The sequence below is a fragment of the Scleropages formosus genome, chromosome 22 (assembly GCF_900964775.1).
Source record: "Scleropages formosus chromosome 22, fSclFor1.1, whole genome shotgun sequence".
Classification (NCBI taxonomy): domain Eukaryota; kingdom Metazoa; phylum Chordata; class Actinopteri; order Osteoglossiformes; family Osteoglossidae; genus Scleropages; species Scleropages formosus.
The window spans coordinates 15,467,301-15,495,258 of NC_041827.1; the positions used below are offsets into that span (position 1 = coordinate 15,467,301).

General features: G+C 44.8%; 1 protein-coding gene across 1 annotated transcript; it reads right to left on the reverse strand.

Annotated features, from left to right (window-relative positions):
• Positions 1 to 1,171: 1,171 nt before the first annotated feature.
• On the reverse strand, positions 1,172 to 27,716 carry shmt2 (serine hydroxymethyltransferase 2 (mitochondrial)). The gene is made up of 12 exons (XM_029247831.1): positions 27,596 to 27,716; positions 11,304 to 11,501; positions 10,395 to 10,474; positions 8,580 to 8,780; positions 7,963 to 8,044; positions 6,766 to 6,888; positions 5,186 to 5,325; positions 4,749 to 4,911; positions 4,028 to 4,127; positions 3,631 to 3,786; positions 3,379 to 3,486; positions 1,172 to 3,042 (listed from the first exon to the last, which is right to left on the reverse strand). The coding sequence occupies exons 1-12, from the start codon at positions 27,626 to 27,628 to the stop codon at positions 2,915 to 2,917; spliced, it is 1,512 nt and encodes a 503-aa protein (XP_029103664.1). The 5' UTR covers positions 27,629 to 27,716; the 3' UTR covers positions 1,172 to 2,914.
• Positions 27,717 to 27,958: the final 242 nt, after the last annotated feature.

The following is a 27,958-nucleotide window of genomic DNA, read 5'->3' on the forward strand; positions in this document are numbered from 1 at the left end:
ACGGAAGGGAGCAGCAGAGGCTGATGAGCCATGGAGCCTGATTTGCCCTGGGCAGATGCACAAATTTAGCAGAGATGATAGGTTCCTACTTCTCATATCCCAGGCCCAGCAGTGGCCTCAGCATGTTTATGCCATTTGACTAAAATCCCAGTGTTTCACTCCAGGCTCTCGCACATTGTTAAGACCTAGTGGTTACAACAAACAGTGCAGTAGGACATTATTTTGTATAGGTTTTAACATCCTATATCATTTATGGATGAAACTGAGGTCTCCAAATGTCTGCTCTTAAGATCTTATCAGCTGTTTATGGGGAAGGTGTTGGACATGGAAGGTGTGTCGTCTCTCACTCTCCTACTTCCCAGTTCCACTATGTGTCAATTGTGTGGGATCTTCCAGCTTTATTTCTACTTCATCACCTCTCAGATATGGTTCTCAATGTGCTAATTGATGTGTGGAATGCTTTCTCTCTCCGAGTGATCACTATGATCTTCCACCTTCAAATCCTTTGGGGTTTTTTTTTTCCAAGAAAGGACACAGCTTGACAGTTAAATAATAGTTAAATTTGAGGAATAACAGCATCTCTTCCTGTGCTGTTGTTTCTCAAACTGCCACGGCATGTTACAAAGGACTTTATTTATGACATTGACAGCCCTTTGATAGTAGCCTGAACTGTTGATCAAATTGACAGATTCTTTCCTGGTGTATGAAACATTTCTATGCAGTGTTTTTCAACAAGTCCACCAGAATGCGCTACAGAGTAGTTTACAGGGATTCTTCACATTGCTTCCTGGTTCTGAAATTCTGTTCTACTGCATATTGGTATAAATAGATTGGACTGAATTAAAATCATGTGGCTTACTGACACAGCAGGTAACACTTGTCTCCCCGGACAAAGGTTGGACACAGGTTGGAACCCAGCTCAGGCTCTCGTAGAGTTGGCATGTTCTCTCCCTGTTCACATGGATTTGCTCCAGCTGATTCTGTTTTGTCCCAAAGACATGTTTCAGGTGAATATCTGACTTTTTGTGTGTGTCCCATCCAGGTCATATCCTGCCTCATGCCCTGCTTCCAGGAATCACTATGGACCACATAATGTAAAATTTCTCAAATACACTAATCATTAATCCAATTTTCAAATAAACAATCTAGTATATAGATGGTGAGTTTTAAAAAAAGGCACACGTTTGGAGGGCTTGTATGGATAAAACTTAGAAATGCAAATTGTGTGTCCCTGAGGGATGATGCAGAAAAAGGAAGTTTCATACACAAAAATAACAATCAGAGTGGAAAGAAAATTAAAAAGGTTCCTTATGTCAGTCAGACACCAGATCAAGAGAAGGTTGAAAAATGTAAGATTAAAGGCTCCCTGTCCTTAATCACAATAGCAGAGTTAGTTTCTTCCAAAGGCTGCTTCTTGTTTGGGACTTGATACAACTGGCATTAAAAAAAGGCTGAGAGGAATTTGATTTTTGCCGCTTCCTGTCTTTATGTACATGAACATCAAACCAAAAGTCATATTACTAATGGAAATAGACTTACTGTACAATGTTAAAAAGAACTAAAATGACAAAGCATTTTATTAGTATTAAATTTCTATTTATTTCAATACTATTTAGACAGGAGTACCATAAGAAAAGATTAAATAAATTTGCAATTGAGGAAAAACACTGGCTTCCCAGCACTGGACAACAAAACCACCTTAAGAACCAACTGTGATCATCATGGAAAAAAAAAAGCAGAGCCCCAGTGGGAGGTCAGAAGTGAGCAGACGCTGATGTATGAGTTTCCAACCATTCGGAAGCTCCATGGAAGTCGTCCAAGCCAGAACTACCAATAGAAGGCAGACCCTGAGAGAAATTTCTCATCGTCTACGACAAAAACTCCAACACGTACGTAGGGATTTCACAGGCTCCGTGTCGACCCTTCGGCGCCAAAGCCACCCTCTCCCTGTGCTGTGCCTGTACAGCTAGTCAACTCCCCAACAGAGGAAAACCCCTAGAGTTCACTGATGCAGTGCGAAGTGGTAGGGAGGCCCAGGCAACAAAAAGCTACTATAAATACCTTTAGACCACTTATATTACATTACAATCCACGTAAAAGTAATGTATTAAAAGCTTTCGAGGCATTCGTTTTTAGAAAGATAAGACAAAGTCAAGCTATTTAGTATGCCTGTTATAATTGTGGATTTTCTTTCGTTATTACCTTTGTTATTACTTATTTGTGTTACATCAGAAGACTGAAGTTGGATGTTTACCCACCCTTCTGTTAAGACTTCCTGTACAAGAAGCTGAAAGCTCGCTATGAAGTGAAGCCAGAGGGTGAAACAGACGGAGTCCAGCAGCTTCATGCAGGAAAGGGGCTGTCCCGTCCTGCCTACGCTCCATATTTTCCCGGACCGGATTACTAATTGATCAGTCACTCCAAACGGAGCCCCCAGCATCAGCTGAAGTGAGCGACGTTATTATAAAAATTGCATGGCCAGAGAGAGTGCGTCATACCTCAATTACAGCATGAAAACCTTTTCAAAAATAAACCATTTCTAAAGGTTTTCCAGCCACATTAGATAAAACATTTTAGAATATTATTATGAAACTGAATTTAATGTCAAACTTAAAGCCATCTAGAAAATTATTTCTTTAAATTCAGTTGTGTTTTTAATTTTTTGCTTGAGTTCTTTGCAGAGAAAAACAAAGTGGGTCAATGAAGCAGTCTTTGCCTATAGACACTATAAAACTAAGATTTTCAAAACTGTCCAATGAGCCTATGACCCTCACGTGGCACTGGCCACATGACTCGCATGGCTTCAACTAAGACTCAAAATGTTAAAACTGTGTGTTTGCAGCACCACTTGTAGAGTGTCCCCAGTCCTGCCAGCCCCAGAACCTGAACCCCACGTCGCTCTACTCTGCTGTGCTCAGTGATCGAGGAAGCCAGGCATGGGGAAAGGGCGTGCAAAAGCCTCCACGCGCTGCCGCAAGTCTGCAATCTTAGCCATTGTCTCACGATCCTCCAGCAGGAAGGACTTGAACTCTTGCAGTTTTCCTGGAGAAAAGGGAGAAGAGGAGGTGGAGAGGTCACACATCTTTCTGGGGCTGCCACAATTCCCACACTAAACCTTATCATAATGCAAAAGCACATTTACACCACTCGCTTTCGTTTTTACATTCAACGACAAAAATATTACAGGTATCCACAAGTTACTCTATTAAAAAAAAGACAATTCATTGAAATTTACATCCAACATTCACTGCTACTGTATAAAAGTTGCACTGGCTGACATTGTACCTGAACCTTTGACGTTATTGTCAAATTCAAGTCACTAATCCCTACTACACACAGCCCAGCTGTCACCACATTCTCTCGCACCCTTACACTCACCTGTCTTATTCTTCACATCCAAGGCAATCTTGAACCCTTCATCCATGAACTCCACCACCTTCTCAAAGTCAGCTTCTTTGAACTGCCTCGAAGTCAGGGCAGGGGTTCCTGTGACAAATTCAACAGAGCCATGGTTGAATAAATAAAGACTGAGTAAAAACTCTACCCATAGCAACAAAAATAATGACGGCACAGTGCAACTGCAAAGGATCATGCTAGTGAACCCAAGTCTGGAGTCCTTGGTAACAGTACCCAGCCTAAGACCCCCGGGTGTGAGGGCGCTTTTGTCCCCTGGGCAGGTGTTCTTGTTGGCAGTGATGGACACGAGCTCTAGGACTCTCTCAGCTCGAGCCCCGTCCATGCCCTGAGGCCGCAGGTCCACAAGGACAAGGTGATTGTCTGTACCTCCTGAAAAAGGGACCAGGTTAGAGAGGGGAAAACTGCCAACAGAACACTGGAGATATATCAGAGGTGTCTAACTGACAGATACACCAACACTTGGTCAGCTCGACAATCAATCAAATTAATGTACACAGCCCAAGAGTCATTCCCAAAATGCAATTACAGAAGCTTGTCTTCTGGGATTTTACGGGTGTGTTACAGTCCCACTGGACACATCTGCATCAGCAAGTGTAATAATGGTGCTCACCTGACACCAGAGTATACCCTCTCCTGAGGAGGGCATCTGCCATGGCCTTGGCGTTGCGAAGGACCTGAGCAATGTATTCTTTGAACATAGATGTTGAAGCCTGCCGTAAGAGAAATATTTCAGCAGCTGCACTGAAACCGACAGGACAGTTTGAGAAAGATCAGGAGCAACACTCAGCTGTTAAGCGTCAAATGGAAAAAAAAAAAAAAAATCATTTAGTATCCAATCAATCCATGATCTTAAACACTTCACAGAAACCTTAAAAATCATATTTTCAAAATCGTGCTCCAACCTAGTCTGTACCTGACCTTACAGTCAACATTCACATTTACTTTGAACAGTAACTATACGGTGTGTCTCAACTTAACACTCTGGTTGGTTGAGGTTACAACTCTCCAAGATAGGCCCCTTTCTATCCTATTGTGCTCTATCTAATCTAATTCAAGTGACAAGCAAATTTAAGAGAAATAAATAGGGGGGGGTGGAAGTGTCATGTTTACTACTACTTTTTCTCCTACGCTGACAAAGTTTCCCTTCTTTCCTATTTGGCTGTTTCCTAAAGATATAAATACTAAACTGCATTCTGTGTATTAAAGCTAAACAATTTAAATTAACAGAAAAGTTTTTTTTTTTTTTTTTTTTTTTTTTAAGTGGAGTACTTATACAGTATTAAGCGCATGGACCCTTAGCTGCCAAAATGAACACACGTGTATAGACAGACCTGGCGCAGGGCAACAGCCACACCAGCGATGGCGTGGTTATGGGGACCACCCTGCAGGGACGGAAACACTGAGAAGTTGACTTTGTCCTCCAAGTCATAGAGTGTCTCTTTTCCCTTCTTGTCAACGGAGCGCACCCCCTTCCGGTAAAATATCAGGCCAGCTCTGCAACACAGAAAAATTGTTACACCTCCCATTCATAACTAAACACAGATTTACATGGAAGACAACACAATGATTTAAAATAAATAAATAAATTAAAAAAAAGTTCACACACAGATGATTGGGTTGGAACAGCTCCAGCTCTGAAGACTGTTGTTATTTTATTTATTTACTGAATTTATATTGACACTAAGTCCTACTCATATAAGAAGTGTACTGGTACTACTGAAGAGCTCCTTTAAGGACCAGCATCTCCATGACAACTGTATCCTTGTACCTGGAGCCTCTGAGAGACTTGTGAGTGGTCGTGGTAACCAGGTCTGCGTGCTCAAATGGGGACGGGATGGCCCCGGCCGCCACCAGGCCGCTGATGTGGGCCATGTCAGCCAGCAGGTAGGCCTTCACCTCTGTGCACAGCTGGACAAGAATGGGAGAGCCCAGAGCGAAGGACACGTTATACAGATGGAGAAAGAATGGCATCTGTGTTCTTTAGTGTATGTCACATTAGAACACTCATTTGCAGGCCACCTGAGGCTATTATGACATCTGAAGTCATTATCGCACAGGAAAAATTAGACCACAGGCCATGACAAAAATGCTGTGAAGCACAAAACTACACAGATCAGCAAAGGAGTATAATGGCAAGTGTAACCTTGGCTGCCACTGCAGCTCTGGGAGTGTGCTAAACATCCTCTAAACGGCTGAACGGGGACAAGGGCTTCACGTATTTCAAAGGGTTAAAATGCATAGCTCAGATTAAAAATGTTTACAACAGGAAAAGAACTGCTACAATAAATAAACAAAAAACAATAATAAATCAGACACTATACACTGGAACAACCCCACACCAGCGATCAGTGAACTGAGAGAACTCCTCAGTCCTCAGCCATAATACCAAGCACATAAAATGTCAGGACTGTGGACAACATGTTTGTTCTGTTATCCCCCTGACAGAACTGTCTGCTGCACAATAACAATGTGCTGGGAAGTGCTGCGGAACTTACCACTCGCAGCTAAATTTCCCAAATTGTTTCAAGGTCTGAGAGAAGTCTGTAAAAGGTTATATTTGCTAAACTGATCCCATGTCACCTTTCCTTTGCATATCTGAGGATGCAGTTCAGAGTTTATAAATTAAAAAGTGGAATATTAATGTTAGATGCAGGAATATGGATGGGATATTCCACTGTTATGTGGTGCAACCCTTAATGCTGCCTCACTTTGTAGATCTCCTCTAATCTTTATATCAAATTAACGAGGGCATTAATGATTTCTTGATAAGAGAAGGAAACACACAGTCTCACCCTACAGGAAAATAGTCAAATTTAGCACAGGAAGCCAAATTCCAATTAAAAATTAAGTCTGTAGCCCCGAATACCTGGAATGCAGCCCATCTCTAGAGCTCGGACTCAAAGTTCCTAAAAGTAATCTAATACATCAACACCCAACTCCTTTAAAGATAGTTCTGGAGGGGAAATCAGCCCCACAGGGGGAGGATCTATTTCAGAGCCTTGCAGGCACACCGGTCACATGGCCTGTAGACGAAAATCCTTTCAAAAGGACAATTTGCATACAAAGCAAATTGCCCTGTTTGTAACATCCAGCACCTGATTTAAGCGGTTTACTTTCCAAGCTCCCGCAGTTGAGAAACGGGAGGAGTGACTCAAAATGGTCCAGCGGGAGCTTTACAGAGGATGAGAGGAGGCCTGGAGAGCGTGCGGGGTCAGAGACACCAGCCTGAATGGTGTGCGAGAGCAGCATTCATACAAAGGACAAAAGGGGCAGAGAAAAGGATGTGGAGGATGGAGGAGGCGGCGGTCCAAGCACAAGCAGGAAGGGGAGGGGGACGTGGGTGTGCACCTTCTTCATGCGGGCATAGTCAATGAGACGGGCGTAGGCACTCGTGCCTGCGATCATCAGCTTGGGTCGGAAGAGACGAGCTGTCACCTCCATCATGTCGTAGTCAATGAGACCTGTTTTAGGCTGAAAGAAAGAGAGAGGACCGGAATATGTTAACAACAAGGAAAGACACCTCTGACACTCCAACTGTCACTCAAACTCACTGGGATAAACTGCCAATGTTGTAATTACATGAGTCATACAACACATAATAAACAGTGCTTAAGAGATAAGCTCAACTCAATCTTTGAAGTAACAAATCATTAGTAAGCTATTGATTCAGACATTTAAAAAAGTAAACACTGAGCAGTCTATGTGGAGTTTGCATGGGTTTCCTCCAGGTGCTCTCGTTTCCTTCCACAGTCTAAAGACCTGTGTTCCGGGTGAATTGGACTCTGAATTTCTCATAGTGTGCGCATGCGTGAGCAGGTGAGTAAGTGTGTGGAAACCCTGCAATCAATGTGCATCCCATCCGATGGGTACCCTGTATCCTGCCCTACGCTTCCAGAAGAAGTGCCGGACCACGGTGACTTTCTGTAGGACATATGGTTACTGAGAGAAGAATATTGAACGAGCAAAGACTGAACAGCAACATAAGCTTAAATTCTTGAAAGACTTACTTCCTAAAGTGTAGCACAGAGCTTTGTCAGTGTAACATGTTGAGGGTAGATGGGGGGGGGGGGCTGTTAAAATGACTTTAAAAAAAAAAAAAAAAAAAAAAAGATCATGTGCCAGTTCTCGTCAGAGCCTGCGTACATGCGGATGCTTCACGCGAGCAGAAAGCTTTATTTAGACAGGCAAATAATGTCCCATCTCCAGAGCATCTCCAGGTCCCCTCTCACTCCATCAAGGCCCTTATTCTGGGGACGGAGCGCTGGAGCCAGCCTGTCGATTTCCCATTATCTCTCCTGCTGCGGGAGACTGCCACCCCCATCAATCACCTCCCATAGGCAGCTGGACACAGAGAGGGCCGTTGGACAGAGGGGCATTGATCACCGAAACACAGGACTACAGGAAAACATTGATCACTGGGACAGGCCAGAGACAGGCGACCGTGAAGATGGTGGTGCTGGCTTGAGGCAGGCAGGCCAGCTGGCCAGTACCGACTACGAGGTGGAAGAGCGGCCATCGTGTGTGTGTGTGTGTACGCGCACTCACATTCAGCTTGTAGGGCATGGACTCAAAGTAGATGGAGGTGGCGGAGATGCGTTTCACATCCGACATGTAGCCGTGTGTGAGGCTGGAAGGAGAGAACATAACTGTGAGACTGCTGAGGGAAAGCAGTCATTTCATCAACAAATTAGCGCACTTCAGCACCAAGCCAACCCGCCAGTCTGCATCAGAATACATTTATTCCTTTGGCAGATACTTTTCACACACACATTGTCTGAAACCGCTTGTCCCATATGGGGTCGTGAGGAGCCAGAGCCTAGCCCGGCAATACAGGGCACAAGGCTGGAGGGGGAGGGGACACACCAGAATGGGGCGCCAGTCCATCATAAGGCACCCCAAGCAGGACTCGAACCCCAGACCCACCGGAGAGCAGGACCCGGTCAAACTCACTGCGCCACCGCGCCCCCTTTAGCCTAAACTGCTGCAGCAAACTCTATTCAGCTGTATAAATTAGTGAATAACTAAGTAACTTAACATTGCAAATCCTGAAAAAAAGTGTCACCTAATTAAAGAAAGGTGAAATTCAGCATAGCTGTGTGTAGTTCATGACGACTGTAACAGCGCTGTGGTTCACAGTGACAAGTGGAGACGGTGGTACTAACTGTCCGCCGTCAGGGAGGTCCAGGCCCATGATGCGGTCGTGCGGTTGCAGGACAGCCGTGTAAGCAGCGAAGTTGGCAGGGGACCCCGAGTAGGGCTGCACATTAACCCCCCACTGAGCCGGGTCCAGGTTGAATGTCTCCAGGGCCCGTTTCTGACAGAGCAGTTCAATCTGGTCCACAACCTCAGCACCGCCATAGTACCTTTCGAGGACATGAGACAGATTTAGAGGAAAAAAAAAAAATCCTTTGAGATGAAGACAAGGTAAGTGCTGTCAAGTCCTATTCAAATCATGGCGACAACTTGCGTGGTTTTCATAGGGGAGGGTGCAGAAGTGGTTAAGCACTGCCTTCCTCCAAACATGTCTCATTTACAAACACGTTCAGAACATGCAAAGTCCTCAACTTTAACTGGATTCGAACCCACGCCCAAATGTATAGGGCCGGCACTTGGAGCCACCAGCACAACGGCCGTACTTTTAGCGCTACGGCGGCGCAATTCCCCGATAGACGATTTACTAAAATTCCCTTCAGTATCTTCCCCCAGGTCCCCTGAGACCACCACGCATCTCAGCATTACATGTTCCTACAGAATACTGTAATGACCCGCATCACCGTGTTTTGGATGAGAAGCTTGTTAAATGTAATTGGTTAACTTTTGGCGATGTACGGGGTATATAAGGGGGTGTTTGTGTCTGCCAAGGGGAGAAAGAGAAGAGAGCCTTGGAGTGCTAAGCAGGCTGGGAAGGCTGGCTAGATGCGCAGATCCTGGAGAAAACAGGGTTCTCGGACCGATAGCATTATTTCCCTGTGTGCTGGTGTTCGAATAAAACGTTCGAAATGAATGCTGCCTCCGCGTCCTTCTTCGCGCCACAACACTGTTACCACAGAGCACTTACAAGCCTCGGCCAGGAGGCCTTAACCTTGGTGGACGACGACTTAATCTCATCTCAAGCAGCGTTCTGTACTTAAAACCTAATATGTGCCTTCACCGCAGCGATTCCTGAAGGCCCAAATGAGGCTCTCGGAAGAAGTGCCTCAGAGGAATTCGGCACCAGTCGACTCTCGCGTACAGGAGTGCAGTCCTCTCCACCGCTGCGTGCCGAGCAGGAGAGGCACACGCAACTCGGGCTTCACCGTAACGTCTTTATTCTTCGCTCTCTAAGACAAGAGCCGATCATCCGGTTTCAAACAAACATGTCATCACTGGTTCTCCTCCCCGACAGGACATAAATTACCTTAATATACCCTTATCTGAACTGCGACTAATTTATTACAAAATATTTACGTATAGTAACAAATATTATACATGGCTGATTAACAAATTCCACAACTTTTTAATTTGCATTTTGAGGCCAAAAAAAAAAAAAATTCTAGGAATATTTCAGAAAGGGGACTCAATGTGAAAGTACAAAGTGTGAATACTAATCACCGGAAAATGTGAACTGGCAAATGTGTAACCTGTCCTAAACTCAAGAGCCAGAAGGGTTTTGCTCACATACACAGGAACGGCGCACACAAGGACCCCCACTGTGATATGTATGGCTGCCAGGCCTTTTCAATTAAAAGAAACATGCTTCTGCTATTCACAGTTATAGCATACCATCATATTGCTAAAACCCCACACACACCCTTTTAGAGGAAACACAAAGTTGCTGTTCATGTTGAACAGATGGACTGGTGAAAACATGCACTGCGTACCCATGTCGTGATTAACAATATGGATTACGAAAACTGAAACGGCATATTTTACTTACTAGAGTAAGAGCATTTCGTACACTGGCCATGGAAAACAAGGTATACATTACCGTGCCTCACCTTTTCCCAGGGTAGCCTTCCGAATACTTATTGTTCAGACAAGATCCTTGGGCTTCAAGCGCAGCGCGACTGCAGAAATTCTACGATGGGGAGAAAATGCACACGTTAGACGAGCGGGGTCAGTTTCGCGCCAGGTAGCGCTAATAGCAGTAAAGTGGAGAGCCCCTGGGCCTCAGTGGATTCAATCTTGTCCCAAGTCACAGGCCTACTCAACTTATTCTCTTCATCTCATCTTGGAGGGCAAAAAGCATTTATGGGAAGAGGGGGAATAAACCTTTCTAGTGCTCAAAAGCACTTTATAATTCCATATATACACCTGAATTGGTGAGGAACAAATAAATTCTATCCAATGTGCTTTATTGGCGCCTTCCTGCTGCACAGCCTGTCCCCACTCAGTGATGCTGACACCAACATTCGGTACAGTTTTCCACCGGGGCGACGCAAATGTCTCCTTCGCCAGTGAAAAACAACAATGCAAGAAACATCTTCCTTCAGCGCTGGCCTGTCACACTCCCATCCAGGCCACATTAGAATTGGAAATACAACTGTGGCAGTTTTTTCTTCCCCTTTCCCCCTTTTCTTTTAATAAAAGATATCAGACTTCAAGGGGCCGTCTGAGCTGTGGAAGCTTATTATATATACAAACGTACACAAACCCACACACAGACACAAAGTCTGAAGGCTCTTCCATATCTCATCAACCTGCTCCTCCGCCGAACATGTGAACGAATTCTGGGCTGCCTATTTAGTGCGTTTCCAATATGGATATGCTCGGCACAGGAGATATTCCTTCCCTCGAGATGTGCTGATCTTAGAGCCGCGAAGCTTTCATTGCATCTCCACCTTTGGCGCTTGCGTGGTGTCGGAAAATGAGCCGAGCGCAACCGCAACCTCGCGTGGCCACCTCACCTCGGAGGCGATGAGCTCCAGGCCGCGGCACTGCCTGTCCTTCTCCCTCTGCAAGAGGTCCCACATCTCGGGGTCATCCTGTGCCAGGCTCTCTTGACCCGTCCACGGCTTGTCCCGCTCCGCTGCCCGTGAGGCCGCCGCCGAGTGCTGTCCTCGAACTGCCGTCCTGAGTGCGCCATGTGCACGGTGGCTCAGGGGCTAGATGAGATGGGGAAACAGGGCACAGTTCACATAACTAAACATCATCGCTCTCCATAATTATTGCTGAGCAGCGCGCAAACAAATAGTTCTTTTCAAAAACCTTTTGGGGGCATCACCCAGTCTGCTGCTCCATATCCCCTATTGAGCTGTTCGTTCTGCAGCAAACCAACCACACAATAAGCCGAGACACATGGTACCATTAATTCAATCATCTCTTAGCCTGCAAACCATATTTAATATTTTGAAATGTTAATGGTTAAAATGTTCACGTGTTTGACTCGACAAGAAATTAATGTATTTGTTCTCTTTGTTGAACAGCTGTGTACTATAGCTCTTCCTGCAGTAGGCTGTAGTGCAGAAGTGATGCTCAACTATTAGTAGAGAGCAGGTGGGGCAGCACTTCTACCCCAGACTAATGCCCTGAACGCTGTTGGTTCGAATCCCACTCCTACCTCTGCTCCATGAATAGGCCCCCAAAAGGTACAGAGCTCTACAAAAGGGTCGAACAATGAGACGTTTTGGAGAAAAGCATCAAGACTCAGTATAACTGCAGCTGTTTGAGACCCTTTGATGCTGTATGCTGCAAAGTTGAGAAATCTGTGCATAAAGATCACACTGGGTTTAAAAGTCTAGCTCAGCTTGACGGATTGCCGAAAGAAAACTTTTTCGAAAAGCATTAAAACAAAAAGGGACAACGCTGTGCTAGACTTACTGTTCATTGAGACAGTTCTGCTAAACCCAGCCATCAGTGGGAAAGTTGAAAATTCACAAATGCTGAAACTTGAGTTCAGGGTTTATTCATATTTTGTACTTTTGTGATTAACAGTTCACCTATTGAAATAACATTTTGAAAATAAAACATTAAGCAATTAATAAGAACACTAAACAAGTCAGTATAACAACTGAGGGCAAATTCAAATGAAACATAAGCTTGTCCCTAAAGAATTAAGTACATCAAAAATTAATATGCAAAAAGATAAGAGGTCTTCACACATTTTTCTTCTTGAATCCAGAGACAAGAGAGATGTGGACAGACGAAACAAAACCAAACCAAACCAAACAAAACAAAACACCATCCCTGGGGCAGGGTGCAGCCTGGCTACACCTGATCTCCAACTGGCAGGTACACATGGGAAGAGCTTGTTGACAAGATGATGAGCACCACGTGCAGCCAATTAACCAATGAAAGGATTTTAAAGAGTGGACTGAGCCGGAGGACAAGGAGGAAAGGAAGCTCCTTAGTTGGGAAGGCTCTGGTACGGAGAAATTTAATTTAGACTTTGTTTTGGTTAGATATTGGCCCTCCCTCTTGTATTACTGCATTTGTGTTGGCTTTGAGCATTACAGGTGGAAGGAATAAAAGGAGCTGTAAATCCACCTGCTGCCGCTCCCTGCCTGGTCGCTCCTCAAAACGGGCACACCCCGGCCTGCTAGTTGCAAACAATGACAAACCCATATTTAACATTTAATTCTATGAGTTCTTGCTAATAATTACTGATAATGCTGATAGCTGAATGGTGCAGACAAGTGTATTTCCAATATATCAGGAGTGCCAAAAAAAAAAAAAGCTTGCCAATGTAACACCGCACATCAGAAATACAAATACGGAGGGGGGGGGGGGGGGAAGAAAAGTCTGTCGATCAGTGCGACACAGGACACCCCTGTACGAGCATACACACAACAAATACGCTTTCCACTGCCTCCTCGCAGACAATGACCGTCTCCACGACTGCTCAACGCTATCGGGCAATCCCCACCCCAAGTGGGTGTTCCGCAGCCTCTTATCAGGACCGGCCACATGCAACATACCTGATTGTTGCATCATGTGGACTGACTGTTGGAGCACGAACTGAGTAAGGACACGGAATAGGGAAAAGCACATGGGCAGGAGGAAGGACGGGCATTAACACCACAAGTAGAATAAAACTGCTGAGTGAATGTCCCATAATGCTGTGAGCAAAGACGACAGGATAGTGCCATAGAGCAGTGCTTCAGTAAAGGCATGTATTGTGCAGATGCTGTGTTTTTATAATTATACCAATGCGGAAGTGGTTCCGCAGCATTAGCAAGTAAAACACAAGTGCCAGTTGAGCGGAATAATAATCTGATAGTGAGACCACCATAAATATTTCAGACAGACAAGGGCAAACAAAGCGACTGCAGATATATGCTCATTTATTATAAACAGTGCGTAATTACAATTAAAAATCCTTTACATCTGTTGAATGTGGCCCGGGCTCCAACTTTTCTCGTTTCTCACACGATCGGATTAAATTTTTAATCAATTATGAAAGTATGAAATAGTAACTCATGAAATGCGATTAAAAAAATGAAGTGGTGCATGAAACCTGCTAGTGCAATGATAAACGGGGCTTCATTCACATTCCAGCTATCGAGACAAGATATGACGCCCCATCTCCACACGTGGGTCACGGGTAACACGCGGGGACAGCGGGGATCACAAGGGCTTGTGACGTGCTAATGCACCACCGTGGCAAAGTGGACTCATCCGAAACATTAACGTTCAGAAAAGTTCCTGTAAACTACTACTGCGAGTAAAGAGCCCTCGCGTTCTGATCGCCTCTGTGGAAAAGTTAACCAAGGCAGAGAAGCGCACGCTCCATCCACGGCCCCTCCAGTGCTCCTCGCACGTAATGCAATTAACAAGAGCTGCCCGTTTGCGAGATATCAATAATCGGCGTGGATGTTCAATTACGGCTCTATCAGGCGCGTGGCAGAGGGGTTCGCAGGCGTGGCGGAACAAGGCAGAGCCCTCATTCAGCACTTCCACTTATCTAATCTGGGGGCACCCCGGAGAGGCATGTGACCCCGTGGAGCGGCAGCACCATGAAGGCCGTCGCTCTCCGTTTTCCTCCCTTCGCCGTCCCTTCTTTCCGTTTCGGCTCCGGGAAAATTTCTGCAGGACCCTGACAGGTCGTTCTCTCCCCGTGCGCCAGGCTTCTGTATTTCCAAAACGCACTGGATCTGGATTAGGCACTCTGCCAAACAAATACATAATAACAAGAGAAACAACAACAGTAATGATCGTAATGTATCGCGTGCCCTCCCCCAACCCCTCCTACCCACCGGGGAACATCACTCTTAGCGTCACGTTTGCGAAAGTATGATGTACAGTTTCGTTTTAATAGTGTTATTAAAAGCAAATTAGTACACTGATGGGAAGCAATTATGGAATTCTGAATGAGAGCCGGGGTTTTTCCCTTCCGTGTGGCGCTCTGCGGTGAATGCCCTCCTGGGGTTGTGTCCCACTCCTTCATCATTAAGAAGCAGCACTGCAGCAAGGAAACAAAGTGTCTGACGGAGTCATTGCCCAGCACGATCTGAGGAGTCACGTAAAATTCAAACACGTTGATACGACCCATTTATAAGAAAATACGCATTTAAAAATGCAGACAAGTCATCCAATACACTCAGCAGCACTATTTATTAACACGTCTGCTACAAGCCATCGCCGTGCGGTTACTTTCCCCGCAATCAGAACGTTTCTGCAACTTGAACTGACATGGCTCAGCACTCCTTGCGTGTCGACATTACCTAAGCGTGTCGTCTGACAGTTGCTACATCTCAAAAGCTCTGCACTCAAACCTAACCCGTCAACAGAGGTGGCACCAGCTGGTGTGTTTATTGCTGCCACCTTAGAACTCGAGGGACCCGGGTTCGAATCACACCTCCTGCTGTAGCATCCTTGAGCGAGATACTCGCTCTAAATTGCTCCTGTAAAAACTACCCAGCTGTGTAAATGGGCTGCTAATAATAATACTTCAGTTACATTTATTCATTCAATAAGTTACATTTATTCAATTAGCTGATGCTTTTCTCCAAAATGACTTCCAACAAACACTCTGTAGTGTTACCACCCCATGCCTTATTCACCAAGGTGATGTACAATGCTAGATACACTACTTACAATAATAAATAAAAATAATGCTGCTTTGGAGAAAAGTGCCAGCTAAATGATTAAATGTAACATTATTTCGAGGAGACAGCATGTGAAGGTTCAGGTCCAGGTCCACGTTCAGATCCACACCACTAGTCCCAACTACTGGTTCTGTGGGATCCCAGTAAAGCAGTTTGTCCCACTTGATATCATCTCCGCTCACTTATTTTCAGTTCTAGCAGAAGTCAACTTTCAAACCAAGACTCCAAAAATCTAGTATTTAGTACCCTCAAAAACAGAAAGAAACAGTTCTTTAATCATTTAAAGTGTTTGCCTATTAATCATTCATGAAAAACGTCCAATTTGCAAAATGTCGATGATGACAGATGCATAATTAAGCTGTAGATCAGAGGTCCAACAAGTTTGCAAGGAAAACAAATCCCCCCCCCCCCACCACCACACCAAGTGTCCCTTGCACAAAAAACACAATTTAAGAAAAATGAAGTTTGACAATTAATTAGAAGATAGTACTGCCAAGATTTGAACAAGGCAACATCTGGAGTGAATCAGTACTTGGCCATGGCCTCCAAGGGGCTCAAACAGTCTTAAGTGGCCATTCTGTCGCTACCATCCCGCCGGGGTCCGTTTCCCCAAACTGATCGCAGCACAATGAACGTCACCGTTCAGCAGAAAGCCGCTAAACTTCAGGTCACCGAAACGCTACAGCAGTTCTGGGAAATGGACCCATAAGTGGAGAAACCGCTTATTCTTGACAGGGTCATTGAGGTCCAGACCTAATGCCAGAATGCATGGGGGCACATGGTGAGGTACACACCCTGGACAGGACCAAGCCATTGCAGTGCAATCACACACACGAATTATAAATTGAGCAGAAACACATCTTTGGACTGTGGGAGGAAACCCACACACACACACACACACACACACACACACACACACACACACACACACACACACACAAAGAGAACATCCAAACTCCAGAAATATACACTACCTGCTGCAGTACCATGAAACCCTAACTCCTGAACATATTAATACATCAACTAATAACCACTAAGTCATGGAAGCTCCACTGAAGCTATTCTCAACCCGCACTTTTTCACCATGTGCAGCTCTGCACATCCTTATTATTTCTGCTTCCACCCCATTCTCATGCCCATCTCTGCATTACCATTTTACAGCACAAATCAACATTGTATGTTTTATTTATACTTTGTTTACTGACTTTTCTCTATATTTACTGGTGGGCACTGCTCATATTTCACCTGAATTTCCCTCTGAGTACTAATAAAGCACTGCATATCTATCCACCATGATCATCATTTCCCAACCTGCAAATACACTCAGTTTCTGACACTGACCTCTCTGACCTTTAAATGGAATTCCAGATGTTTGTAAACTTATTCTACTCTTTAATCCTAAATTTAAATCACATGAGAGAGACTTGTACACATTTGATCACAAATTACTCATTTTTTTCCCCACATTCATCCTCTAAATTAGGTCATGTTAAAATACATTTATAGCATTCTTATGAATATTTATACTTATTTAGCAGACACTTTTCTCCAAAGCAACAAGATCAACTAGGATTTACCTGACACCTTCATCCAAGATGACTTAAGTGTCTGATGCACTGAGCCCATCTACACACTAGTGTAGTCTAATACACACACTCACTCACTCACTGGGCAACTGAGCGTGACCAATTCATCTGAAACACATCTTTGGAGTACGAGAGGAAACTGCAGCACTGAGAGAAAACCCCAGTGAACATGGGGAAAACATGAAAATTTCATTTAAACCGAGTAGGAATCGAACCCACGTCCTACTGCACTGTCCAGGTTCTGTGCAACGAGAGCTATTCACTTTGGCCCATGCCGCTCACACAGCACTCAGATTAAGCGGGAGGCCCGTCTGACCTCTTTATAGAGAAGTTAATTCGAAGGTGGGAACACCCAAACTTGGTCTTTCATCAAACTCAAAAAAAAACACAACTCAAGCTATCAGTCTTCAACCTATTTTTCCCCACTCATACCAACTTTACTCAAGGTCATCCAAACCTATATAGGGCACAGGGAAAGACCTTAGTGCCAAATTAGATAAGGATATATATAGTATCCAAAAAATAAGACATTCCGAAGGTCACCGCTGCCCAGTAGGGATTATAGCAGATGATGGGTTTACTTACAACAGCCCCCTCCCCAAATATTTTTATATAACAGTTCTTCAGCTGCATACAGCTGATTATTCCATTATTATTCTATATATATGTGCCTAAAAAAAATATGAAACAAGGAAAAAAATGAACAGTTGGTGGTCTTGCTGTGCTGGGGGGGGTATCAATTCCTAGACCCCCTCCTCCAAGCCACTGCACAATGGGGCTCTAAGTGTGAAGTGCGGGCGAGCGAGGAGATGCTTGACGCCCAGCAGCCTTACCTGGCTGTCAGTGAAGAAGTTATCCCGGTGAGGCAGAGCCCAGAGACAGCTCGGTCCGTCCGTGCGGAGGCGCTACGTGCAGCCGAATCACACGGGTCATTTGGCTCTGACGGGAACTGTCCTCTGCTGTCTGCGCTTCCTGGGGGATATCAGGGCCGACACATGGCCTGGAACGGCACAACAGGAGCTGGGAGTCTGTGACGGGAAGACTCCGGCAGTGCTCTGCTGGCTGCAATCACACTGGGGTGGGGGGGGGGCTCCTCTGCTCAGCATGTAACGGCATGCCACCGGCTTTGCTAGGGTTTTTTTTTTTTTTCCCCCTCTCTCTCTTTTCTTTAAAGCGTCTGCTTGCTCTTCCAACGAGCCATCTGGCTGAGTCAGGGACGGGCAGCAAGGGTCCTCGAGGGCCGACGGCCTCCCGCAGCCGCTCAGGACCTCCGAGAGCAAACCTCTACGACGGGCTTGTGATCTACCCAGAACACGTTGAGCGAGAATTCATCAAGTGGGGAGGAAAGGGAAGACACTCTAAAGCCGCCGCTAGCTCGCTCTCTGACAGCTCCTGGAGGAGCGCTACGTGCCTGGGTGGTGCAGGTGTGTTGCCATAGCCCCCTGCGTGGCACAGACTACGGGTACTACTGCGCCCGCTCATCCTTTCTGGGTGGCATCTGGCATCAGCTGGCTTCAATAAGGAAATTAAAACACCGAAAGCATTTCATTTTTCCCTTACCATTTTTGTCATTTTCTGAGGTTTCTGAAACCCAGTCAATTTTACAGGTGACTGGTGTCCATCAGCCTCGTCTGCGACAACAATCAGTGTCGGAACACAGGGGATAAAAAAAAAGAGGAGGAGGAGGGGATGGGCAGGGAGAGCAGCGAAGGGTATCACTCAGGCTGACACAGTCTCCCTTTCGCCCTGTCACCGACTAATAAGAGAGCGGACCGTACAAATTGCCCTCTGCTCCGCTCCGCCATGCTGAACCCAATAACAAGACCGGGGAGGGAGGGGCTGCTTTCGCCCGTGCATCGCACCCTTGGCGTCAACACAGAGCGCTGGACTGCAAAGAGAAAAGAGCACGTCCTGCAACGGTTCATTTCCAGTCTGACGGTTCACACCAGCTTGTTCCGGCTGGAATCAAAGTCTCTCTTCAGAGTCTGCGCTCAGAAACAACGGATAAAGAAAACCTGAACAATAAAACCAACATCAATAAAATGAATGAGAACTTCTACATCATTTAAATGTCCTGGCCTACATTTCTTAACGCGGTATGCGAAACGAGACCTGCTACATTTTTAATAAGGTGCTTCGGCAATTATGTCAGTATCTGTTTTTTCGACCACGTATGTGAAATTGTGCCAAAGTGCTTTTAGAGATCTGGAAAATTAATGCCAGTTTTGCAAAAATGGGACTCCCTTGTGCTATGTTTTATAGAGAAACTAATATTAAAAATGTTATCGGGAAAAAAAATTATTCACAATGGTTTGTGACAAGGGAAAAAAAAAAAAAGTTTCTTTAAAATTGCTGCTATTCTAATAAGAAAATGATCTCAAATGCACTAAATAGGTCTTGAGAGAGAAGTGGAATTGAGTGTCTACAATGAATTCCCTCAATACACACTCATTTCCTTAATTCCATTATCAGTATCGGCGTGTCCAACGAAGGGTATTGCTTGTCCACAAGCGTAGGGCATGAGGCAGGGTACAACCTGGATGGGACACCAGTTCATCACAGAGCGCGCGCGCACACAGACACACAAGCATCTGAAACACACGACTGTGGGAAGAAACAGCTGTGAACGTGCAAACACCGCGAAAATCGAACCAGATTCAAACCCATGCCAGAACACACAGCCCAGGATCTGAGAGGCACCAGCACTACATGGTTTGCTACTGTGGCGCCGTGCAACTGGAAACCGGTAAATAACAATAAAACATGGTGCAATAAAAGTTTACACTGTACAACCTACTTTAATATCCTCTATCATTCACAGGCATCAAGTAGAGCCTTTGAAGAGGGAGGGGAGGTGACCAGGTGAAGGAGAGGGGCACAGGAATGGAGACAAGTGTAATTGGTACATAAGTGGCTCGGCAGCTCGGCCGTCACATCTGGCAATATTAAGTGCTGTGTTTATCCAAGTCATGTAACAGGATTTCAGGGTTCAGAGAAAAAGGATGAGATACAAAGTCACATAAAACACCTCCTCAAAAAATTTATTTTGAAACATAAACTGCTTCCAAACTTGTGCTTGGCAATTTCAGGTCATAAATATCACAGACAAAACACTACGTGGGGGGGGAAATCACTGCGCAGAAAGGCCCTGAAAAGCAGTTCATTAGCATAAGAATTTTTAGCACGTTAATGGGGATCGTATTAAAAAGTAGCACTGTATTAGAATGCTACCATGCATGAAAATAAGTTTTTAAAAAAAAAAAAAAAAAACAGCATACACACAAAACAGAAGAATGCAAACATTTATCATCTCACCTATCACATGTATGTTTGTGATACAGTAGACTAGCAGGCAAATTACACTCATTTAGCTGATGCTTTTTGCCAAAGCAACTTACAATGTTAAGCTACTTAAAATTATTTATTCATTTATACAGCTGGGTAATTTTTTTCTTTACTGGAGCAATTTAGGGTAAATACCTTGCTCAAGGGTACTAGAGCGGGATGTGTGATTCAAACCTGTAACCCTTGGGTCCAAAGGCAGCAGCTCTACCCACTATGCTATCAGCTGTTCCCTTTTACCTTTTTGGCATCTTGTTTGAAAATCAAGTCAGCAATGCCTCATAATTAAGATTACTGAAATTAGAAATCCTTTATCTCAACAGATTACTGATTCTATAGGAGACCTGCAGAGACTGTACGTCTGTTGGCAAACATGCCGTCTGCTCCCAAAAGACTGTCTGCCATGTGCCCCCTGAGCGACCTGTACTGTCCAGAAGCATCTGGAGGTGAGTCTCATTTCATATCTTCAATTCACTTTTATGGCTAAAGACGACAGAAAGTAGACCTGTCAGTCAGTCCAAGTGTCCAGCAGAGATTTCTTGGTCACCAGAGATCTCTACTTCTTTTTCACCTGTGAAATTATGTGGCTTTTCATTGGTTGACAAACAGCAACACAAACCTATTGCGAATTTATTTTATCATATTGGGCTTTGCTGGTAAAATGTGCTCTTTGATGTCCCATAAAAAAAACAATTGAAGATGATATGGTTAATAACCAAAGATCACACTGTTTCTGTCCAACATAGAATGCAGGGATGAGACAGTAATCAAACATAATGAAAATGTGATGAAACAGTCAATTATGACAAAGACTCATTACTGCAGGAGGAACAGTACGTTATGGTCAGATTTTACTTTGCATCTTGATTTTCTTCTTCTTCTTCTTCTTCTTCTTTTAGATATTCAGCAGTGTCTCTTATTCCCATGATTAATTTCATAACTGGGTTCCTCTGTTGTGAAGGAGTGAAGACAGTCAACATGACAGCACTAACCTGCTGCATTATATCAAGGACTTAAATGTTACTAAGAATGAGTGGCATTTTGTTGTCAAATATATACACACACACACACACACCTTCTGAACCGCATGTCCCATACGGGGTCGCGGGGAACCGGAGCCTAACCCAGCAACACAGGGCGTAGGGCCGGAGGGGGAGGGGACACACCCAGGACAGGATGCCAGTCCGTCACAAGGTACCCCAAGCGGGACTCGAACCCCCAGATCCACTGGAGAGCAGGACCTGGTCCAACCCACTGCACCACCGTGCCCCCTATTCTAATATATACAATTAGTGTAAAATTTATTTTTTTTTGTACTTATGCAAACTTTCTTCACAATCACTTCAGCTCTAACAGGTGTTTTAATTACACAATTTGGATGTGAAGTGACGGAGAGAGGAACATGGGTGTACGCAACCCATACTTTTGTGAGTGTCTCTTGGAAGGAACATGATCTGTTCAAGGTGAAGAAGCATCTCTGGCATGGGGAAGATCATTCCATTCACATTCAGTCATTGGCTGCGTGACAATACTGTTTTTAAATTTTATTTTTTTGTTTGTTAAATTTTGTTTTATTTTACTCTGCTGTATTACAGGTAAAGATGAGCCAGAAAGGTAACAGCAGTGTAGAGACGGCTGCTGGTGGCCCAAGTGGAGATGGTAAAAGAAAGGCTATATGACTGCTACAGAAGTTGGATAAAAGCTATGAAGTGCTTATAAAATTATAGAAGTTGGATAAAAGTTATGAAGCGCTTATAAAGTTATAAAAGCGCTTTGAAGGAAAAAGAACATTGCACTGTATGTGCTGCAGGTATTAGTGAATGAACAGTGCACACGCCCAGAGGTCACTCACTCACTCATTCTCACACTCTCTCACACACACACACACAGAAACCCGGAGCCTAACCCGGCAACACAGGGCACACGGCTGGATGGGGAGGGGACACAGCCAGGACGGGACACCAGTCTGCCACAGGGCACCCCAGACCCAGCAGAGAGCAGCACCCAGAAAAACCCGCTGTGCCACCATGCACCCCCCAGAGATGACATTTCACAAAAAAAAAAAAAAAAAAAAAATCCCAGCTGTATTGCAGTGACAAGCTTGGATATTGTCCATTATTTTTCATGCTCTTTCTCATTTATTTCAACAGATTACTTATGGCATGTTTTGCACTTTCTGGGTGAGCTGAATTTCTTGTAGATTACAATTTCTGTACTTTTTCAAAACGCTGTTTAAAAAACACACATATAGGTTTAAAAAAAAAAAAAAAAAAAAAGAAAAAAAAAGTAAACCAGTTTTTCTTTTTTTATCTGCCCCACCAAAAACTCACCCATAACCACAAACTGTAAACTGTGAAAAAAGTAAACACACACTAACTACACACACACTAATTAAAAAAAATAAATTTACAAACTATCCGGACAAACAGATCACTGTACTTTATGCATCCTGCCCCAGTCCCAGTTTTCCCACTGGAACCTTTATTTTTATGAAGTAAATAAGCATAAGGTCATGTTTCATAGGTACATGAGTGTATTAGAACAGAACTGACTGTACTTCATTTCTCTTTAGAAATAGATGCCCCCGGAGGCTTTGATTGGCATATTAATAACACTGAGAACAAGAGCGGTTCAAGCAGGCTTCACCAGGAGGAAAAAGTGCTAATAACTCAGGCCCGAGCACCAGAACCCTGTGTCATCACTATAGCGTATATGTACAGGTCATCTGCTGGACCTCAATGACTCCGCGCACTGGCAGGCTTCCCTTCCGTTACCTGCAGGGGACGACAGCTGATCCAGGGCACTGCTGGCCGCCTGGGTCTGACCCTCCGCATCCTGCCCAAGTCACTTGTTTCTCATCCTAGCCTGAATTAAAATCATGGGTTCTGCATTAGAGGGTAAATAGGTGCAACGTGATCCGATGAATACCCCCCCCCTCCCCCAGCGCCTTGCTCACTAGCTTAGGGTTCGATTGCTGTGCTACCCTTCCCCTTTCTTGTTAGCCACCTAATGAAGTACAGCTGTATCCTCCAATCCATCTGGTATGAAGCTGAAAAGTCTCATCACTGTTTTCCATTTATTCTAAATCTCACCACAGCTCCACACATCACATTTTTAATGTAATTCAGGCCTTGTGATGAAGTTTTACAAGGCCAGTGAATAGCATTAGGCTGGAGATCCAGTTTACTAATGGTCTGTAATCGCCTATGTTATCTATGCTAAATAAGGGCAGGCGCAAAAATGGATTTTAAACCATATGGACATGCACACAGGCATATGGCACTCCCCGACAACCAGGCATTTGGTTAATAAGATACAAACACTGCCTTGAAGTGAAAACACTTAACGGCACTTTTCCGGTAACAAATCGAGAACATCCAACCTTGCCTGATTAGCAAAAGCCCACCCCCACCTGGGTAATTTGCATAAACGAAACAAGAAATCATCATAATAAAATAATCCTGCTTGTGCAAAGACTGAGCAGATGCAGTTAAGAACCTAAGAGGTATCATGATGGACATTTCTTAAAACGCATTACAGGTGCTCCGCGACTCACAATGATTCGACTTACGTTTTTTCAACTTTACGATGGTGAGCTGGCGATACGATTTCTATTGAATGTGTACTTTGAATTTTGATATTCCCCCCCAGGCAAGCGATATGCGGTGCGATACTCTCTCGCGATGCTGGGTAGCAACAGCGATCCACATCTCCCAGTCTGCCAAGCGGTCTCTATACAGATACGCCCCTGTATCTACATTGTGTTTTTTGCATCCATAATGTCACAGAAACGCCCATCTGTGTCTCCTGCTACTGGTGGGAAGAAGAAGAGGAGGGCAATTACTGTTAAAGAGGAACTCAAGCTAATTACCCAGCATGAAGGCGGCAAGCCTGTCATGACCATCGGACGTATGTTAGGCTATGGTGTTTGGTAGGTTAGGCGTATTAAATGCATTTTCGACTTACGATACTTTCGACGGGTTTCCCAGAATGTAACCCCATCGTAAGTCTGAGAACACCTGTACTATAATAAGTCATTAGTTACTATTTTATATACGGTTTACAATTTTTCATGGCTTCGTAATTTTTTTAAAACAGGGTTCACAACCCATTTATTATTTTTTGACAGTCAGTACTGCTGTAATGACAATCAGAATAAAAAAAGTATGAGCAGCATGCAATAAATAACCAGAGTGGCCCACACAGCTCACGTAATGACAGGTACACGGCTCTGCGTCTTGCCCCTGAGCAAAGGGCTGAACGCGCAGGAGGGTGTGGAGCAACACGGCCGAGCCCATTGGCTCGGCGCTGGGGACGAGCTTTGGCATTTCACACAAACGGCAAATAAGTGCCGAGTGTGCAGTATGAGCCAGTGTCACTCACAGACCCACCAAAGCAAGAGGAGCAAGAGGGATTGTGGGGAAATGTGACCCAGATACGGCACGGAGGGGATGCCACTGTCAAGTCCTCGAGACCGCATGTGTGTGACCACCTGACCACACACTCAAGAGGGTCCGTTATGCGCCATACAGCATTTCAAAGAGACACCACTTTCCGGCTGGAGACATACCGGGATACTTCCCACTAGCAGAGGCTCTTCACTGCATCAGATGTTTCCACAGTGGGGTTCAAGTGTATGTGAAAACAGCCCAGTTCATCCCTCAAGCACTCACATGATCTTACATGACAGTAGGCTGAACTGAATACCAGCCTACAAACACATGACATCAATGATATTCTCTCAAATTACATACAGCACATAAGATGTACACACTTTACTGCATTATACAGTACTGTGCAAAAGTCTTAGGCACTTAGATGTTTCACAAAAACATTTTAGACGGTTATTTAAAAAGTCTTCTGCATTAGTGTCAATGGGAAAGAGCATATTTTAGATTTCCAAGCATTCCTTTTGCAAAAAGTTACAGTATTACAGTAAGGTTTTGTATATCGTTAAAGTACACACACACACACACAGTTAGAAACTGCTTGTCCTGAGTGGGGTTGTGGGAAACTGGAGCCTAACCCAGCAACACAGGGCGCAAGGCTGGAGAGGAAGGAGACACGCCAAGGATGGGATGTCAGTCCATCGCAAGGCACCCCAAGCAGGACTCAAACCCCAGACCCGCCAGAGAGTGGGACCTGGCCAAGCCCACCATGCCAAGCGGTTCTTGACGATGGATGGTTACTAAGCTTTGTAGGAAGTTTATTAATTAAGAGCATTATGTTTGGAAGCATTCTCACTTTACATCTTTTTTCCCCCACATGCCTAAAACTTTTGCACAGTACTGTATTTAGTTAATCCTCCGTTTGGATTTGAGCACCACTTTATGACTACTACTGCAGCAGGTGGCGTAGAGGTTAGAACCACTGCCTTTTGGCTCAAAGGATTCAGATCTGAATCCCACCTCCTGCTGTAATAACCACGGGCAGTATAATAATACCTGAATTGCTGCAGTAAAAATTACCCAGACACATAAGTGGAATATTTGTAAGTTGCTCCGGAGACAAACACAGCGTAAATAAATGTAAATCTAACCAAACTGTTAAACATCAGTAAAACCTTTGGATAACCAATATGGAGTCAAAGTTTCTTTGCATTTACACCAGAGGGTGTTTTACCACGTTGGTTCCCAATTCTGCACACGGCAACCTACATTCACGTCCCAGTGTTTTCCCCCTCGGTCAAAATTTACAGCTTGTGACCAGTTGCAAAGAAATTCATGGCGGTGAAGTAAATACAAGCACATGCTCACTTCACTTTAAAATTCCATTTTAAAACACCTGCCACTCTGAGGGACGTGAACATTTCGCTCAAGTATAATAGCTGTACGAGAAATTAACACAAACTGTACAGCAGGCACTCGTGAGCCTCAGAGGTACACGTTTACCAGGATACATTAATGATCACGACCATCGGTAATGACTCATCATAGAAACACATACTCTTGTGTACTTTAGAAAACTTTTTGGTTTGTGAAGTTTTCTGGCGAGCGACAGGTGTCTGCGTTTTCGTTCTTTGGAGTGTGCACTTTGTCCTCTGTGTTCTTTGCTCTGGTTCTGCCGTGTCCTCAAAGTAACCGCGTAGAGCAGCTGCTAATAAACGGACAAAACCAGACACCATGATCCCCTGACACTGGGGACTGTAGGAAGCAAACATGTAACAGCTGAAATAACCTGTAGGTGTAAATACATGATCTGCATGAAAACCACCATCTCTGGTTCCCATCGGACAAGTTGGTGGCACAGAGTTGACCGAGCTCTGGAGTCAATGTGTCTGTCACTGTGTCAAGTGTGTGTGAGGCGGGTTGCTATGGAGGTACCTCCACGTGGACATAATGATGAAACCCACTGGGAGCAGTTGCATCATCTGGACACGTCGTGGACTCCCAGGGAGAGCGCAGCCCCAAAGTGGAACCCGTGTGTTTGCTGCCCGCGGCGGTAACACACAACTGGGTCCCCAGCAGCGCGAGCGCCATCGCTAATAATAAAAAATAGGACTCACGGGCTGTTTGAATGCGGGAGGCCAGGCAGGCTCGCGCGCGCTCGCATTCGTTACGTACACAGACAGGCGCGCGCCTTTCTAGGCCCTCCCCCCGCCCGCCAAACACAGCTGATCACCACACACGGGGGCGAGCTCACTTTTCTCACATTTTTCACTTGAACTTAGGGAAATGAAGTAAAGAAAGAGACAGTGAAATCAATCAATGTGCAGTGAGAGAGCGCCAATATCAACTGTCAACACCCCCCCCCCCCCCCCGTACCACGTCGGAGTCCACGTCCCAGTGCAGTCAGTGTGTGTGTGTACTCACTCAGTACTCACTGTACGCACAGAAACAGAAGCCCGACTACCCCCACGTCGACGGTCCTAGCTATTTAGCTAGGCTATTATATAATTATTCCGCTCGAAATATGGAACCAAGACTCCTAATTATATATTTACTCATTTTACTGTCTCCAAAGGAGTGCAGTGCTGCAGACCACGTACCGTCCCCGTCGGGCTCATGATCAACAAACGACTCACCGCGGCTCCTCATTCCTCAATTTCGGCACATAGAAAGAAACGCCTGAGTGATACACACGAAATACAATTCAGAATCAGAATTCTCAATTCGCATACTCGCACAAATCGGACCGTCACGCGTCAGCCATCGATCATTTCCAACTCTGTGATAGTCGTACAAAATGAGGTATGCAAAGGAACGCGCGTGTCCCTATACTTACGCGTGCAAGTTGTCTTAACGTTACTGACAGCATGTCTTCGAACACTGACGAGCCGCCACGAGTACGTCTACAGGAGTTTGCTTGTTCGCACTGTCTGTAACGAGGGAAATGGACTCGTCTGAAGCTGTCCGCACATGCGCATAAAGTCAAAGAGGGGGACAAGGGAATTGTAGTTTTTTTTTTTTTTAGAAATAAGACTACCTCACGGATACGTTTTCCCGAACTTTGCGACTGAAAATAAAATACATGGCTAACCACCCGCAGCAATGACGCTGTAAAGCCGGTCAAACAGACACAATGCATGAGGCAATGGTTAGTTAAAAGTCCAGACAATGCATACAACGTTTTACGTGAGAAGGATTT

What these genes read in the sequence shown, in the direction of transcription:
- shmt2 (XM_029247831.1), bottom strand. Translation starts at nt 27,628, where the DNA reads ATGCTGTCAGTAACGTTAAGACAACTTGCACGC. An exon ending in TGGAGCTCATCGCCTCCGAG is followed by an intron (nt 10,475 to 11,303) that starts GTGAGGTGGCCA and finishes TCCCCATCGTAG; the next exon opens with AATTTCTGCAGTCGCGCTGC. An exon ending in GACCTCCCTGACGGCGGACA is followed by an intron (nt 8,045 to 8,579) that starts GTTAGTACCACC and finishes CTCTCCTTCCAG; the next exon opens with CCTCACACACGGCTACATGT.